At 39.2% G+C, this 19,594-nt stretch overlaps 1 protein-coding gene across 1 annotated transcript in view; it reads left to right on the top strand.

The window, feature by feature from the left end:
- The window catches only part of LOC116895327 (bifunctional heparan sulfate N-deacetylase/N-sulfotransferase 4-like), a 297,831-nt gene extending 279,801 nt beyond the window's left edge, over positions 1-18,030 (top strand). Inside the window, 4 exon segments of the mRNA XM_032896635.1 lie at positions 6,132-6,302; positions 7,759-7,868; positions 15,194-15,296; positions 17,695-18,030. Coding sequence (XP_032752526.1) covers positions 6,132-6,302; positions 7,759-7,868; positions 15,194-15,296; positions 17,695-17,814 — 504 coding nt within the window. The 3' untranslated portion in view covers positions 17,815-18,030.
- Positions 18,031-19,594: the final 1,564 nt, after the last annotated feature.

Below are 19,594 nucleotides of genomic sequence, written 5' to 3'. Positions count from 1 at the left end.
TCTTTCTATCTGACTACCTACCTATCTGTCTGTCTGTCTATCTACCTACCTGCCTATCCATCATCTATCTATCTATATCTATCTATCTATCTATCTATCTATCTATCTATCTATCTATCCACACATTCATTCATTCAACTACAAAGACCTAAATATTTAACTCATACAGAATTGGTTAAGGGATTTCAACAATGAAACAACAGAGAAAGTAATAAATACAAGAATTAACATTTTTCCCAAACAAAACACACATATAAAATGTTGGTTTGTCAAAATGTATTGAATCCAAAAGTCAGAATCTGAGGAGTGCATCTCTAAGAAGGAAAATTACTTGGTGTTTTAATTTACACATGTTCTCCAGCATGATAAGTAAATACATAATAGTATCAGTCACCAAGTAAGGAAAGGAAACAACAGTCAACTACACAACAAGTGTAACCAACTCAATTAGAGGTTAATAAAACATAAATTAAAAGAAGTGATTAATTAATAAAAGAACAAGACCCATATTGTACTTCTTTGCTGGCAAAATGAGATCACACAGGGCTCAAAAATTCCAATATATATATTTTTTTCTGAAAACATAACTGATAATAATACAATTGGTGCATTAAAACCATTTCTACTATTATTACTGATTTTGCAATTGATTATAAGGATATTTTCAAACTGACTGCCAAATATTTAGGTATATTGAAGCCATACCTATTAAATAGTAGCCAAAAAAAAAAAACAAATACAGATTTGGATATTGTGCTGCTATATTTAATTATAATGTTAATCTATAAGCTGTTAATGGAAGTGTTTTATCCTAATTTTATACATAACAATATATGATTGGCATTTGTTTGTGTGGGTGCTTTGAGGGGTTCTCCAAATGTATGCTGAGAACATTCTCTATAGTCCAAATCAACTTTGGGCTAAAACTGAAGGACAAGTAGGTATCAACCGTATGAAGTAGAAGACAATGACAAAGGAGTAATATTATAAAGCCTTTTGATTATAAAAACTCACATCACATTTTAAAGCCCCTATGAAAACCCAGGTGGAGATTTGAAAAGTTGAGTCTGGGCTCATGGGGCTGCCACTTCTGAGCAAGTGAAAACTACCAGTACCCTGTTTGCTTAAGGGAATGTAAAATCTGCTGTTTAAAATATAGATTGGGACAGTTCAAAAGACCATTGAGAGATAGCGTCCTCAAAGCTAATGTAATGGTCTTATTAAAAAATCACAGGTAGATAAAGCTATTGAGTAGACGCGGAAGGCAGTATAAAGTATATGTGCTCAGGGATTAGAATCAAAAGAGTTCGATGAAGAAGTTTCGAGAATGAGCAAAGTTTCTCCACTGGACGAAGAGCTATATCCCCATGTAAGAAGAAATGCTGAAGAAGGAAACAGGAGGTTGTGGGTGCTGGCAGGTGTGGGAGGGGGGTAAGAGTTGGAATGGCAGACTTTCGGAGATGATTGTGTGTAGGGACATACAAACCTCTGGGCTAATATGTATACTGGGGTCAGTCATATGAAACTCTCGGGAGAAATCCGAGCTGGAGACAAGGATTTATGAATCAGAGGCATGAAGTCTAGGGGATAGAAATAGGAAGATCATTTCCAGAGATGAAAAATGTACAGAAAGACGAATTAAAGAGACCTTTCTTTGTGAGCGTAATGACTCCATGCACAGACAAACACAATGCTGCCAAATGGGGTCGTGACTGCAGGGCCAACAAGTTGCTATGAAATTAGGGAAATACACAAAAGAAGCCCGGACTACTCTCATCATGCTAAATGATGTGGGGGGTGGGGAGTGTGGCCAGTAGCAATAGGGTTAAAAGAACAAAACTGTGTGTATAGTTGGAGAGTACACGAATGGTGGAGAAGCGTAGTATGCAGCCACTGCTCAGGACTCAGAGGAGTGACTCAGATGGGAAACACAACCCACATCATTTCTATGTAGTATTAGATGTGGGCTTAGAGGAAATATATTCTGTGGTGGTGAGACTATGATTTAAGATGGAAAGTTTCGATAGAGGGAAGATTAAAGACATAGCAGGACAGCAAATGGATAATTGCTTCTGTAAAGGATTAAATACATAGTAGGACAGCAAATGGGTAATCGCTTCTGTAAAAGAATGCAGGATGAGACAATTGTGGTAAGCAGTTTAACAAACAGAAATATATTTTCCCATACATACCCATAAAGCTGAGTAATATAATCAGAAAGAAAACAGAGAATATTGGAAAATGGCACAGCTGTTCACACACGAGGTCGCAGCTGCTATGGTGACTTGAATAAGAACTGTGCACATCAAGGCTGAGAAGGACTTCAGCCTGCACCAGGGAGGGCCTCTCAAAGCTCCATTCCTTGCAGAGAAGCTAAAGGCCACTAAGGAAGGGAGAATTGTCTGTGGTTTCTTTTCTTTTCTTTTCTGTTCTTTTCCTTTCTTTTCTTTTGTTTTGTTTTCTTTTCTTTTCTCTTCTCTTCTCTTCTCCTCTTCTCTTCTCTTCTGTTTTCCTTTCTTTTCTTTTCCTTTTCTTTTTCTTTCTTTTAAACAGTTTAATTGGCTTTTTTTATTTTTCAAAATAGCAGGCTTATTACCTTTATTGATCACAAATCTAGCCATTTTAACCGTGGTGCTGTCCAGTAGAAACAAAACAAACCAACGAACAAAACAATGACAACAACAAAACCAGACAACAAACACACAAACGAGCAAAACTTATCCGAGTCCAATGTACTGTTTTCCTTTGGAAAATGACCTTATGTGCCGTGATACAGCCCAGATGAGAAATGAATCAAGGCTTGTGTATAGCCACCCATTCTCTAGAATCAGATGTGCTCCTTCCCAAATGTTAAACAGCTTACTTATCATCCTTTCTCTGTCCCATAGGTCAGATAAAAGAATACAAATAGGAAAGGCTGGTAACTTATTATCAATCGTTTGCTGAAGTGAAAGAAAGTTTGGTTTTGATCCATGTTCTCCATGCAGATTTTGGAGTTTCCTTTCTCATTGTTTAAATTATCATCACACTTTACTTCTAAACCGTACTGTGACTGATATTTTTTCTAGTTCATGAAGAGAATCCTTAATTGCATCAAACTCAAACTACTTCCAAAATCTGCAGTGTACAAATTCCCAGTGTTAGAAAACAGCACCCAGTCTCTCTATAAGTATGGGAGATAGTTTGGGGGGTTGTATTTCAACTAAAAAGCTGTAGGACTATTACAAGTAATTACAAACAAGCTTTAAACACTTTGGTGTATGTAAAATAAACAAAAGAAGTGAGCCAGCCTAAAAACACAATTGTACAGCACTCAGCAGTGAGATATTTTTACAAAGCATCTTCTTTTTAAAAATTAGACAGTGATCTCATAGTGAAAAATATTTTATTGACTTTTTAAAAAATTTCTACAGTTATTGACTCTCAGTTTCATTATTCATATTTCACTGACAGAAGCAAAATGTATACTTTTATGCTAAAAATAAATGAAAAACATATAAGGGGTAAAAATCCTCCCTATCATGATATACGGGTGTGTCTTAGTGAGGGATATTGTTGCTACAATGAAGCCCTTTGCTTCATGCTTCCACATCACTGTTCATCTGAGTCCAGGAACTCAAACAAGGCAGGAACCTAGAGGTAGGAGCTGATATAGAGGCTGGGGGGGGGGACAGGGCAGGCTGGAGTGCTGTGGGGGGCAGATCATACAGGCTGGGTCAGCTTGTTTTCTAACATAACCCAGAACTATCAGCCCAGGGAAAACCGCACCCATGATAGGTTGGACACTTCCCCATTAATCATTAATTATGAAAATACTCTAGAGTCAGATTTTTTTGAGATGTCTTAACTGTGGGTTCTCTCCTTTCATATGACTATCCTGTATCAAGTTGACAGAAAACTTAGCCAGCACATACTGGATACCATGCATAACTGTTAAGGGATGTATAAATATTAAGGGCTGCAGGACTGAGTATAGCAAATGAACATGAGCTATGAAAGAGAATATGGCATCAATTTCTAACTCTGTCATGGTAATTTTTGCTTGTGTTGGTGCATAAGTGCTTTCAGTATATTCTATAGTGAAAATATAAAGTCCAATGTGAAGAAGTCCCACATCTTCAGAATGCCTATTCTAACTGTTTAGAAGTTCATTAAGATGTGTAAACCTAGGATTCTGTTAACTTGGGTGTGTGGGATTTTATTTGCAAGAGTTTTGTAATAAAGTTAATTAAAAAAACTACCAAAACACTGAGATGTAAACCTTAATCAAAAGTTTTAAATTCAAATATTTGTGAGAATGCCAAATGCTTAATCTATTTAGGATAGACTGAAATGTATGTCCTCTATAGATTAAATCACTTGAGTGAAATAGAACGCACATAGTCCAGTGCTTATCTCTGACTGCTTTCCAAATAAATTCTTTGAATACACAGGTTTAAGGAAATTATTTTTTTCTGATAATACTTTTTATTGCCTGTATTGCCATGGCTAGGGCCCCAAACTGCTCCACATTTCAAAATAATGTAGCCTATTACTTAGGTGGACCTGTCTTTTCAGTAAGGGCCATAAATCTGAAGCTCAGCAGGTGTGCGTCAGAAACCCTCACGAATGTCACCTGCCACTGTAATTTCTAGCCCACATTTTTATAATGGACCACACAGAGGAGCTGAAGTGCTATTTTTTTCGTAAAATATGTTCCTTTGTGGCTTTCTGGTCATATTTCTATGCTAATGTTAGTTGCAGGGACATAAAGAAAATTCAATGCTAAACTTGCATAAGTCAGTAAGACCAGATTGAGAACACTTGTGTCCCTTCTTGTGACTGGTATTTTAGCCCTGCTGTATTCTATTAATATGCATACACTGAATATTTACAATTACTTCCTATATTTCTGGAATCCATATATGTTTCTTGATTAGACCGATCATGTAATTTGCATACATGTATCCAGCATGATGCTTAAAACGAAATACTAGCTTCATTCTTCAGGTGGTTTAAATAGGACTCTTGATTTTTGACCTCTCACTAAGTTAGATTTTTACAGAATAGTTTCCAAGCAAGACTTACTTCTAACATAAAAGAGACCAGCCATTGGCAAACCTAGCAGGCCATACATCTTACCATGGTTTTTCCAGGCTAGATGCTATTTTTATTAACTTTTAGATATTATGCAACACCAGTTCATATACATGCACACACCTTATCCATCTCAACTCACACTTACCTGGCATTAGCCCTCTCTCTCTCTCTCTCTCTCTCTCTCTCTCTCTCTCTCTCTCTCTCTCTCTTCTTAATCTCTTAATATTGGAAGATTTCTTGTTATGTTTTTTAACACAAAAGCTTCACTTGTTATTAATGTTGCCTTCATTTGCAGTCTGGATTGCTCCTTTATTGGCCTGGTTGTCACCATTAAGTAACTTCTTCTACATCAGTCAAATACGTGGCTTTGTTTTTAAATTATTACACAACTGTCTCCCATACTAGGTTTCATTTCTTTAAAGACAACAATTGTGATTCATATCTTCTTATATTAAAAATCTATCAGTTTTTTTTGTTCTAGTGATGAGACTAATACATTTTCAAACAACCGTGTTATTAAACTTTTCTCTCATTTAATTGGGCTTTGTTACTTGGCCAAATGGTACTTGTGTGGGAAAGTCTCCTAGACCTTGATACTGAAAAGCAGGAGTGAAGTAGTGTTTGTGTGGAGGCCCACAGAGCAGAAGCACTGTGGACAACCTTAACCTGAATAGGACATCAAAGCAGTGGTTAGCAATCAGAATCCGAGGGAGGGGACCGCATGCGTAGGACCTGCCACAGAGAGAAACAACCCGAGCACATGTGGGCTCACCTCTGCCCATCTAAATTTCTGCATGTCAAGCTTAATTTTTCTGTCCTTGATGTGCTTTCATTTCTAAGCAGACCCTGGTAGACAATCCTTTCAAACTATCTCTGCCTTTTGCCTAAATGTTTTAAAGCAAAACAACTGCAAATATATCTGTATATCAATTGATATTTAGTGAAAACCTTGTTTTTAAAATAAATGATGTGCCCAATGCATAGTTGGGCACACACCCTTATTCAAACATTAGAAAAACAATCTAATTCTGTACTTCGCTTTTCCTTTAAAGCACCAACGATCTCATGAAGATCCGGCTGCCCTAAGGTTCAATTTCTATGAAGTTATCACGACAGGACACTGGGCCCCTCCTGATTTAAAAACATTGCAGAGGCGATGTCTGGTGCCTGGGTGGTATGCAGTACATATAGAAAGATGGCTGGCCTACTTTTCTACTTCCCAGGTAATAGCATGAAATTAGGTTCCATTTATCACACCGCAATTGCACCTCACTGCCAAACAGAAAACGTGATGAACTATAACAGAGAGAATGGAGACAATAAGAACTGTGGGTTTTTACATAGTCTCACTTTATTAATGCCACACAATTCAGTCAGATGGCTCTGAAACACATATTTAGGAAACTCTCTTGATTGTCAGTTGGCTTCAAGGAATACATTGACACGAAGGAAGTGTCACATAATTCAAAATTACAAACTCTCAACAACTAGTTGATAAGCCAGTCAGCCAAACAGTTTGTAGAAGTTTCCGTTTTCCATCCCCGCTGTTTCTCTTTCATGTGGGAATCTTATTAGGAAAGTTCTTAAACTGGATGGCCGCAAAGGGAAAGGCCCAGCAGACATGGGATAAACTATATAGCAAGATTTGAGAAAAACATCCACATCCTCTGTGTCCAGGGTGTGATTTAAGCTCTGTCTTAGTCAGGGTTTCTATTCCTGCACAAACATCATGACCAAGAAGCAAGTTAGGGAGGAAAGGGTTTATTCAGCTTACACTTCAACATTGCTGTTCATCACCAAAGGAAGTCAGGACTTGAACTCAAGCAGGTCAGGAAGCAGGAGCTGATGCAGAGGCCATGGAGGGATGTTACTTATTGGCTTGCTTCCCCCTGGCTTGCTCAGCTTGTTTTCTTATAGAACCCAAGACTACCAGCCCAGGGATGGCACCAACCACAATGGGCTGGGTCCTACCACCTTGACCACTAGTTGAGAAAACGCCTCACAGCTGGATCTCATGAAGGCATTTCCTCAACTGAGGCTCCTTTTCTGTGATAACTCCAGCTTGTGTCAAGTTGACACACAAAACTAGCCAGTAAAAGCTTCAAGCGGACTTTGATATTAACACTCTTTTACACATCCCCTTGGGTGAGTCCAATGTTCTCCAGCAGTTACCCAAGATGAGAAAGTCAGAAACAAATGTTTTCCTTCCATCCCCAATCATGTTTTGTAAGACTAGCTGGGGTTTTCCCTTGGGTGTTCACTCTTTAGCCACTGGTCCCCAAGGTTAGTGACGGCATTTAGTAGGCTGGATGGTTAGCCTACTGTTGATACGCACTACAGGTGGGAAACCTCTGCCCTTATGAAAATTCAAAAGCAACATTTATGTTTATTTCTGCTTAAGAATAAACTAAACTGAGTTAATAACTCTCATGCGCGCGTGTGCGAGCGCACACACACACACACACACACACACACACATGCACACTTGCCTATATAAATATTTAATTATTACTGATTAGGAAAGAAGCTAGAAGAGCAACATTTATCTGTATTTTATATAGTACGTGTTTTCTTCTCAAAGTGACCTGACTTATTAATGCCATACCAGGTCAAAAGGGGCAGTTTGGTTGATTTAACTCAGTTTTATTCTTCATAAAGTGACTATTTTTGGCTTTGCAGTTGCTAATTATTGATGGACAACAGCTGAGATCTGACCCAGCAACGGTGATGGATGAAGTCCAGAAGTTTCTAGGAGTTACACCTCATTATAATTACTCTGAGGCACTGACGTGAGTCCATTCTCATGCTTGATTTCACTCCCATTATTTGCCCTCATAAATTATCACTGATGTATAGAGCATCATTAATACTAGCTATGAATTTATACATCATTCTGCTACTCAGACACAGTCAAAGAAATATTCTCATTACTCATGAGGTGTCCCCTTTTGAATAACAGGAACACTTTGCATTATAAAGTATAATAGGTGTTTTATATCATGATAAATCTGTTTGTTTTTGAGTTGTCCTCCAAAATAAGTTTATTCAGACATTTTATTTACATTCCTTGTATACGGAGACCTAATGCCTGAAACCACGAAGGTGAAAAAGGTTTGCCTTCCGGATGCAAGCTAGAAGGGAACTTTGGAACTCTGTGAGACAGGGAGCAGTATTTAGAATAGCTTTGGAGATGTGCATTCATATACGTTGTGTGACGCTGTTCCTGGGCAGATCTGAGCAAACCTCGCTTTTTCCCAGAGAGGGGACTGACAACAGAGAAAGCTACAGATAGCACTGAAGTCAATTTTGTGAACCAATGGGGTTTATTGGGGTTAAGAGAGAAGCAGAAGTAACTCTAAGACCACTGTTGTCACTACAAGTCTGTCCCAGAACAGGTGATGAGAGCTGGAAACCTGGAGCACCTTGCCCACCTTGCGGGCAGCTCTACAGGTGGGAGGGTGCTCCATACTGGTGCCACAGTTAATCAGAGGATCCTCCAGGTAACTCAGTGGCCTTTGTTTGACTGGTGCCTGTTTGTTCCAAGCTGCTTCTCTGGTTTCTGTTTCCTCAAGGTTGCTTGACTGATCTCTACTCTGCCAGGCTGCTTGGTCTAAGCATTGCACGGAAGCTCCTTTGAGAGTGACTCTCAGAAGTCTTATTGTTCATAAACTTTGGGGTGGGGGAAAACCTAGTGAATCTGGTCAGTAGTTTTAGGGACTTCCGGAACCTATTTCGAGTTGCTCATTTCCTGTCTCAAGGGGTTTCCCTGAAGGATGGAATGTTTGCCTCCCCTTAGAACAGTTAACAAACAGTGGGTTGCAATCCCTTTTGTGGACGAATGACCCTCTCACAGGGGTTGCCATAGACCAAAAGAGAATACAGACATTTACGTTACGATTCACAACAGTAGCAGTATTACATTGGTGAGGTAGCAACAGACATATTTTGTGGTGGTGATGGGGGATGACTACATCCTGAGAAACTGTATTATAGGATTACTGTACTAGGAAAGTTGAGAACCACTGTGTTAGAACATCCCTGCAAATACCCTGTCTTAAAATATCTTGTTGTTTCTCCTCATTTTTTCCCATCCTATGTCCTAAGAAGTTTGCCTCCAAGATGGAAAGTTTTAGCCTCACTGGCAGCCATTACATGATAAGGTCTTATTCTGTTTATTTATTTTTATATTTAAATGGAATCATACAGCATGGTAATCACAAACCATTGCTAACCCAATGGCATATTAAAAACTTAGATTTTTTTTAAAAACATATTTAATAAGAGTTCCTAAATACTTTAACCTCCCTTCTAGCCTATGGCCCACCAGAGGTAGTGGAAAGGAAAAGTTAATAAAGCAAAGGAGGATGTGGACCTATTTAGAAATGTTTTTGTGGAGCGATCTAATTTGTGGTATCTGGATATCAGAAGTTCAGCTCATTTGAATCGGCAGAGGCAGCTTGATCCACTCCCAAACACCATTTATGAATCAGCGATTGTAGGTTGGTTTAGAAGAAACCCTAAGGTTCTGCCAATTGGCCCAAATCCACAGAAGTGGTAAGAAGCCTCAGAAAGCACCATAACATCACCAGACGGTTTCTGGTGTGTTTCACTCTCTGAACTCATGACAAATGATGACCAACAAGGAATGGTAAGGCCTACCAATACCACCCAGCAATCATAATCAAAGACCACTGTCAGCACAGCCCCAAAATGACCAGCAAAGAATGACAAGGTGTACCAATATCATTCATCATTGTCTACTCTCCATTGGGCTATCCTTTCTAGACATCACATATTCTCTCAAGCATTCACTCTAGCAAACCATCACATGCCCTCTTTCTAGGCTGCCTCCAGAAAAGCATCACGTGTCTGTTCTTAGCAAAACTTCCTCCCCACATGTCTGCTTGAGCAAAAACATCCTCTCATAAGGCAGTTTCCAGAACAGAACATCACAGGACACAACTGAGTCTCTAAAGAAATTAGAAAATTGTATTTCAGCATATGACATCAGCCCTTTTGTTATGGTGCAGGCTTTGTAGGTCAAAGTTTAGAAAGTTATGCACTGAGGACTGGTTTATCCCACCCACTGATGTGTGAGACAGTCACTGGAAAGACTCGAGAAGCTGGATGTGACTCAAATGGCCAAGCATGCAATTATCTGCCTGCTTCCTCACTCAATCTTTGGCTACAGAATCTAAGACTGAGTGGTTAGCAGCATGAGGATTCTCCATGTAGCCTCTCCTCGTGTCTGGAAGAGAGACCTCGTGGTCTAAGATCACCATGACTTCTGTGACATAGACTTGACAGCCACAGAGCTTGCTTCACTCTGTTGGGCACAAAGGTCTGTTAATCAGGTCCAAATTCAAGATATGGAGATGCAAACTCATCTCTGGCCAAAGGGGACACGCTGTGTTCCAACAGGGCATGTGGAATGGCCATGTGTCCGTCTCACCCTGGGAGAGCAGACATAGCTATTCAAGCAATTTTAAAATCAGGGAAGCAAGTTAACAAAAAGAAGTGCTCCAAGCAACTGAAACACACTTTAAAAGGGCACGTACTTTACTCACAAAAGACTCCCCCCAAGCTTTGATATAAAGCCTATTAAATTTTAGATGAAATTCTAACAAGCCTGATTATATAATTTCCCAGTTCACAGCAGATTAGACTCAGCAATTAGACAATTAGAGAGGGTAATGGAGGGACAGGAAAAGCAGTAATGAGATTGGGTTTTTCCTTATCCACTAAAACAATCCTAATGAAGTTCTTACCTACACATGGAAATGACAGCAGCACCAGGCATGCCCTCGTTGATGGAGTAGACAAAGCTTCCCATAATGCGTTTTGCATTAATAGTTATTGATGTTGGCATATCTTGCCCTTCTCAGCAGTAGCCTAGGTAATGCGTCTGTCCTGTTTGCTGCAAATAGTTGCTTATGGCTCAATAAACCTGTAAAGTCATACTTATGAAGGAGTTTACAAACAAGTGCAAAATAAATGGATTTAATATATACCTCACATATCACAGAATTTAACTATCGTGGTGATGCTTGGCAAAATAAAGTCAAATGCTCGCCAACCTGTGTCCTAAGTGTCGCTGGTCAATTATTTGAAAAGGCTTTGAATATTATGTCCACAAGTTCGTGACTGTTAGAAATCACAAGACAATGAATTGATATGACCTAGAGAAGATCTGACTGCTAGAGTTTATGACGTTAGCGATGCAGTACATGGGACAGGACCCCAAAGAGTCAGGGTAACAAAAACCCTATCCTTTAAAAAGGACCATCAGTATTCACGATCGCTCCATCTTCAGTCTGAACAAAGTTTTGACTCATGGCATCTGCTGTGCAGAACAAGAAATAGCAGCAGCTTACCCTGAGACCTCACACCACCATCGAGGAAAGATTCTGTCAGCACGCATCCAGATGCTTCAGTTCTGTTACCAGTGTTGTAGTCAGCCTTAATGCCATTAAGTATTCTCATCCTGAGGCAGAAAACACTGTTTAGGGCCATCGTGCTGCGGATGTCCCCATCTCGTTTTGCACAGCAGGCTGATTTATTTTTTCCCCTCTTGGGAAATTAATGAGAAGTGGAGGAAGGATGTGGTACACAGGGAGCAGATTGGAAAGTTCAGGTTGAAAATGGCTCTGTCTTCTTTTATCCATTTGACGACCGACGTATCTGATTTTAATTGGTAACGTGTAGCAGGACAACCTGTGGAGCATGGATCAGGTCTCTCTAACAATAGGTCAGGAAAGGAAGCTAAAGGAAAATGTCCTCCCACCATAAAGGAGTACACATATGCACAGAGGCAAATTGCAGGTGCTATCGCGTTATAGGAATGGGCCCGGGGCAACAAAATATTCTGCAACTAATTAACTTTACATCCCAGTCAATTATGCTTCATCTTTCTAAAACATCTGCTGAGCAACAAAAATGCAAACCTTTTCCATGTTTTATGCATGCAGCAGGTCCCATAGCGATAAATTTAAATTTCCCCCTTCTTATTTGGTTCATTCTTTCATTTTTCCTATCTTGTTAGTGCTCAACAGAAATTCCCATGTATTTGGCTTTACACAAAACAATTAGGCCACACATCTTTTCTCTTGTAACTAAGTTGCAGCCGTAGAAATAAAATAGCATTAGAGTTTCTGTGTCTTAGGGATCTGATTGGGTCGAAGCTACAGCACTGCTTCCTTTCCAGGCCCCAGAGACAAGGACAGTGTCTGCCAGCAGGGATCTCCCAAAGTCCAATTTATCTGCAGCCGGCTGCAACCGTAGGCGTGAGGATGCTTTGCATGGAGGTTGGCGTGTGCCAGGCATTGCCTGCGATCTCTCCCTAACGCTCTTGCTTTGTCCTCCTTTGCAAAAACAGACTTATTGCTTGGACTGTTGTGTATGGTTGATCAGTCTTTGAGGTCACTGCGGTAGACATCTTGCTCCCCATCGACTTAGTGGGGCTGATTGGAGCTATAGTGTGCGTGCGTGCGTGCGTGCGTGCGTGCGTGCGTGCGTGCGTGCGTGCATGTGTGTGATTATGCCTCTGCTGGTAGTTTGTGCTCAGTTTTCTGTTCCCTGGGGTAGGTTGGAGTTAGAAGGATCACATTCACCTGCAGCCCTTTGGCTGGATCAGCATAGCAAGTGCAAAGATATGACAAGGAGAACATACACTGGGCGCTCTGAAGTTTAAACCCTAAATGTCACCTGGCTAGATGGCTGGCTGAGTTGACAGTAGGGACACCAACATCTGAGTTGATGTGTTCCCCACATGCAGAAGCTGAGCAACAGGCCGGAGAGGCTTCAGTCATGTGGGTGACATTCGTTTCTTCTCTACGGAAGTCTTGATGTTCAACTGCCCCACTTATAAAGAACCAGAAAGAACCTCTCATTAACAGAAGGCTATCCCTTTCTTGAGAAAACCAGGGACACTTTTCTGAATATGACCTTGTTCATTTTGCCTGATTTTAATTAAGTTAATTTGCCCATTAAAAAGAAAAGTGCCTGAAAAACTACACTAGCGACAGTGGAATTGTGTGTTTCTATGCTTCTATATTTTGAAATGGTTTTGTTTCAATCAATGGAAAAAAAAGACAAAAACAAAAACAAAAACAGGGAATCCATCACATCCTCTGAGCCTTGGTGGAACCACTGATCAACCACACTCAGTGTCTGTGCGCCGAGAGGTGGGCTCTCAGTCCTTTTACCCTCAGAAATAGCTATGTGTGTCACTATGATGTCAATCACAGCATGGATCTCAATCTACATATGGCTGTAATTTGGTACTTGCCGCTCTATAAATAGAGTTTCCAGGAGAAGGAGCTGAGGATTATGGAGTCCATTTAGTCATGGCATCTACTGTGTTCAAGGTCAATATGGAAAATCCAGATACTATTTTATTTTATATTTTATTTTATTTCGTTGTCATTTTTGCAAATGACTTTAAAGATCACAGCAATGTGTTCTCCGGCAAATGGTGGTTTAATGTTTGACTTTGACAAGTGCAAAGAAGTAGAGTCAGAAACACCCCAATGTATGACATAGATGTTCTGCCTTGGCTTATGATGAGTTTTAGAGAATTGGAATGCATTCCTTCATAAAGTTGACATTCCCTTTTAATGATTATTTCTAATGATTGGGTTTTTAGCAGGATGCTATTAGTGCAGTGTTCTACCCAGAAAAAAAAAATACTTGAATTTCTTTAAAATAACTACTTTGTGAAATTTCTCAGTATTATTACAGCAAGGTATTGAATCTATACATAGTTGAGTATGATTTCTTCCCGGTCTGAAGGTGAAATAGTTTGGGGATGTATAGCATATGATAGAAGCTGATAAATCTTTGAGTACAGAAGTACAGCTGTGAGAATCATCCAACAGGACTGTCTGCCTTCAACAACATGCGAGGAGAGAGCTACATTTTATTCTCTAGCTTATGGCTCCTGTTGTCTGAAAACACTACAATGAGTTACAGCTTTACACTTTAAAAAGATATAAAGACATAGGAATCCAGTTAAATAAAACCATGTTTGAGTAGGACAAGTTTATTCTTTCTAAGCACAATGCGATATTGTTGAATGTTTTAAATTGTTTAATTGTGAGAGACCTCCAAAATTTAATTGAAGGATTAAACGAAATAGCATACAAATAGATTTAAACCATCCTGTTACATTTTTATTTACTTCTTGGAAGTTGTAAGAAAAAAATTAACTGTAAAATAAAATGCGGCCTTTTTCCAAATTAGAAAGTTTAATTATACTTGTACACAGGATAGTGTTAAAGAGCTCTCAAACATGCCTGAGTAGGGTGAATATGACGCTGACAGATTCGCCCTTTTCCCTTCCTCCTCTCCCTTGATGAAGACCATTAGATTCCATTCCTGAAGCTAGTTCCCCAGATCCATCCCCTTATTTGCTCACTGACTCACTCCTGAGACCAAAAACGAAGGCCAAACAATCACAAGTCATTATTTGGCTAGCATGTCCGATCAGGGCTTACCAATTCATTGAAGCACAGACCCCCCTTTGATTCCTTAAAAACCCTCTCCTGATAAAAGTCACCCGCTGCTGATGCTTCTGCTGGCTGCCCCTGCCTGACCCAGAGGCACATCCCTCTCACCCCTACCTCCCCCTCTGTGTAGTGAAAATTTGGTGTTTATGTTATGTCCTATTCCTACTCTGAGGGACCACTCTACCTTACAAGTACATCTATATAAAATCTAGTTCCCTGAAAGTAACCAATTAAATGATTTCTTAGAAATCTCTCGGCATATTTTGAGGAGCAAATCACAATCAGAGGTAAACAAAATATCCAAAGGCCTTTTATATGCAGGCTGTACTTTTAGTGTTTTGTCATTTGGGTTTTTTGTTTAATAGACTCATAACTAAAATCTCAGCATAAAATTGTACTGAAAGTGTACGTGCCTTTCCTGTAGAGTAGAACTATTTGAAAATATATAGTAAAACGTAGCACTTTAATGTCGATTATCATTTCTAAAATCAGCTGAACAGCTGTAGAAATGAATTAAGTTAAAGCAACAGACATACAAGTCTGCATCGCCTTTATCTGACTGGTAAGGCTCTTTACTGAGTATATTTTGCAATTCTTACATGTTTTAGGTTTGATCCTCAAAAAGGCTTTTGGTGTCAACTACTGGAAGGAGGGAAAACCAAATGTCTCGGGAAGAGCAAAGGACGGAGGTACCCACCCATGGATCCAGAGGTACTGTTACCTGCCAAGAATGACTCTAGCAAGAAGTTGCCATTAGAAAATTAGGGAGAAAACGTATTCCTTCTTCCGATACTATTTTGCAATCAGTTGTTTTGTCAGGGAGAAGAAAGCTGTGATGTAATACATCACTTGAATATTTTGTTGGCATTCAATTCAGACATAAATGGATATGGAAAAGTTAGTTATTCCTTTACACATTGGAAAGCACTTACAATGCATTTTTAGCAAATATTGGTGTAAAGAATAAAGTGTTACTGACATGCATTAGCTGCATACTGCTCTAGTTTGTTTTCTATTGCTGTGATAGGCAGCACTTCTAAAAATCGACTTTGGGAAGGAAAAGGTTTACTTAAACTTACCATTTCCGGGTCACACCCAACACTGAAGGCAGCTAAGGTTGGAGCCTGGAAGCAAGGGTTTAAGCAGAGACCATGGAGGAATGGTGTTTATTGGCTTGCTTCCATGCCTTGCTCAGCTAACACTTTTAAACAGCCCTGACCAACACGCCTATGGTTGGCACTGCCCACGGTGGGCGGAGCCCTTCTGCATCAATGAAGAGTCAAACCCACAGACATATCCACAAGCTAACAGATGGAGTCGATCCCTCAGTCGAGTTTCCCTCGTCACAGATGTCTCTAGTTTATGTCAGGTTGACAAAAACTAACCAGCACACGTACATTCCATACCAATAACATGCCTGAAACTGAGCTAAGCAATACAGAAGATACAAGGATAAGACACCTATGAATTCATTATACGGTGAAGAGCTAAGTTAGGGTCACTGAATTATAATAAGAAGCATAAAACAATAATAAAGTAAAAAAAATAATAGAAATTATAATATGTGGAAAGGTGCCTTGTATGAGAAATGATGCTGGGAAACTGGCCAGATAGTGTGAGCATTTCTCCTAAGGCAAGGAGGGCAAGGGCAGGATGCATTCTTCTTCATGTGTTGCTATGGTGATATAAGTGCCAGAACGTCCTTGAAATACTTTTGAACTCAGTAATTTCTAAAGGGTTTCAGAAATCACTTTAATCTGCCCAAAACATCAATGTAACATTCCCACTACTGTAAACATCTTATTCCCCATTTGAAGTGCTTACCATCTGCTTTAAGGGAGGGAGCATAATGAAATGCCGGGCGAATGGTCCGAGATGAAATGTAATTGTCCTAAATCCATTTCCACAGTATACACAAAAGTTGCTAGGGGAGTTTTACGAAGAAAGAAATTTATTTGGGTTAAAAATGTGGAGAAGAGCTTAGGAGAGATGGTAAAGTTTCTATGCAATGGAAAGTATGTTTTGTCAATACAAATATTTATACACGAAATATTGATGAATTTTACAGTAGACAGGAAAAACAAAACAACTGTTTATTGCATTATTGTATGAAGAATATGGCAGAAAGGAAAGCAAGTTAATAATTTTCTATTTTCCAGAAATATGTCTATATATATGTAAATATATGTATATATTCATATATACATACACACATGTATATACACATATATGAATGTATATATGTATATATGCATACATATTTTGTTAACATGTGTATATTTGTATATTTATATATATATACACACACACACACACACACACACACACACACACACATAGAGATTTTTACATACATATATTAACCCATTCATCTGGAGTCTGGAATGACAGCTCATTGGTTAAGACCCCTTGCTATAATTCCAGCACAGCTCCATCATATCCAGTGCCCTCTTTTGTCCTCTGCAGGTACCTGAGGACCTGAATACATATACACATACACACATGATTCAAATAACAATAAACTTTGACAAAGTTTTTTAAAATGTTAAAATGTAAAATCCTTTATGATTACCTCAAAAAGACCCAACTCTTTAGATTCATGAAGCATCTAAACAATTATAAGTATTTGTCATAAATATTATTTATTTCCTTCTTTTATGAAGAGAAAATTCCTGAATGGAATTTTAAAGTATGTGCTATGGTCAGTTGCGATTATAATAATTAATTCTATTCTTTACAGACAGTTATGGTTTAAAATTTTTTGGTATAAGGAACATTTTTTTAAAGGAAATTTGTACATATTTTATCTCACTCACCCCTGGATATCTGGTTGTGTACAAACCCCTCCTCATTATGGATAATACGCTGTAATTTTCTCTTTGTAAATCTCAGAATGTATAGGCGTCATATTTGTAGTTAACTCTCCCAAGACACTTTTGTACCTCTTTGTACTTTACATCTGTGACTTATGCAGAATGTGTCAAAATGGAAAACGATTAGGGAAAAAAAACGGTAAACTATTTTGTAGATACATAATGTGGTAGACTATTTTTGAAGTATCGACACTTGATGCGCCGAGTATCTTTTAAGTCTTCCTTTTTGTTTCCAGTCCAGAACCTTCCTCTCCAGTTACTACCGCGACCACAACGTGGAGCTCTCGAAGCTGCTGCACAGGTTGGGGCAGCCTCTGCCCTCGTGGCTGAGACAGGAGCTGCAGAAAGTGAGATAGCGCCCTGGAGGAGCACAGGGCACTGCGTCATCATTAAGGAGAAAAAGGAACCCATGCCTTTCCCTACACGCGTGACTGATTGCCAGGAGAGGACTATGAATAAAAATCCCCATCGATGTTTTTCATCAAATGAAGACATATATGCACGCATTGGCAATTATTAGCATTATTCTTTACTTAAGGCTTTTGGAAAATAAAATGTGGGGTTTGTGGCAATATCCAGTGTCTAATCTGGGGATCACCACACACAGCTCACTTCCTCTGTTATCCAGATTTCAGGTCACCACTTCACGAATGCTCGACTGTATGCAAATTGCCAGTTTAAACTTCCAGGAAAAGATAAGGACTAAAGAGTCTAAAAATGAATTCAGGTGGAACCCAGTGTTTGAATGAAGGGCTAATGTTTCTAAGCACCGTTTATCAGTTGGTCCAGCTTCTCCTTGGAAGAGGGGGTTCTATTTTCCCTGAGCATCCTCTGTCAACACCAGGACATGCCACCCTCAGAAAACTCCTGCACGGTCTCTGGAGAGCCCCAGTAAAACGGGAGAGTGTGAGTGACGGCCATCTTTAGTGGGCCCGTGATCTTGCTACATTATCGGTTTAGGTTTTCCTACCTTGGCAGTGATTGAACATTTATACATATTTTGTTCACTATTCTAAATAGGGAGAAAAAACAACTTGATTTACTAGAAGTGTAAACACCTAGATGTATTTGCAGGTCTAAATAGGCATGGCGCCTTCTCTGTAAGAACTATGTCCATCTCTTTGAAGCATGATGTTTTAAGTCTGCCACTGCACTTTCTATGGTAAAGTTTTGCTGTCTATGTTTTAAAACATTTAAAACTTATATTACACTGCAAACTTACCTATTTGAACATCACTAATTCTCTCTAACTTGAACTCAATTTCATAGACATGAAACTCACGAGTTCATTTTAAGGCAAGAAGTGTCATTTTGTTTTGAGTTACAAGTTCCTATAGTATTTGAAGGCTATGTAAGCCATGTTGGTTGGAACTTCATCCTCTTTGTCAACGATGAGCTGGAAAAAGCTTAATTTATCTTTTCAGTGATTCATGAAGATAAATTTACTAGAACAGGCAACCAAGGTGATGGCGGGAACATTACCCACAAATCTCCCTCCTCTGGAACAGTTTTTCTAGAGGCTGTAAATAATAGCATCATTTATTCTCACTTTAATTCAATAACAAACATGTAGTTTTTATTTTTTTGTGTGTGTGTGTGTGTGTGTGTGTGTGAGAGAGAGAGAGAGAGAGAGAGAGAGAGAGAGAGAGAGAGAGAGAGAGAGAGAGAGAGAGAGAGAGAGAGAGAGAGAGAGAGAGAGAGAGAGGCAGAGAGAGATGAATTAGACAAACGAATCCAATTTGGTTATTCCAAAAGAGCATTGGTGTCTCTTTATACATTGAAAATCAACTTGTCATCTATATTTCACTATGGTTTTTGGTTATTTTCTGGTTTTTCTTAGCACTCCTGTCTAAAGGCTCTTGATCTTTATCAGAAAAATGTTTCTTTGTCATCTTTAATGGTATAAATCACAATAATTTCCCAGTTTCATTTTTGGCTGTGGGACATAGAGTCTCACCCTTATTACTTATATAAAAGTGTTATACGTTCTATTAAAATGGTGAAAAAGTAACCATGGTGATATACGTAAACCACTACCATTTATTCACCATTGCCCTCCCAGTTCTACTATATATCTGGGTCAGCCAGCCCTCACTTGTGCAATCTTCCTGCCTTCCCCTCTACCGCACTGGGACT

Source organism: Rattus rattus, chromosome 3 (genome assembly GCF_011064425.1).
Source record: "Rattus rattus isolate New Zealand chromosome 3, Rrattus_CSIRO_v1, whole genome shotgun sequence".
NCBI lineage: Eukaryota > Metazoa > Chordata > Mammalia > Rodentia > Muridae > Rattus > Rattus rattus.
The sequence above is the reverse complement of the archived record's forward strand: the minus strand, read 5'-3'. Positions and strand labels throughout refer to the sequence as shown.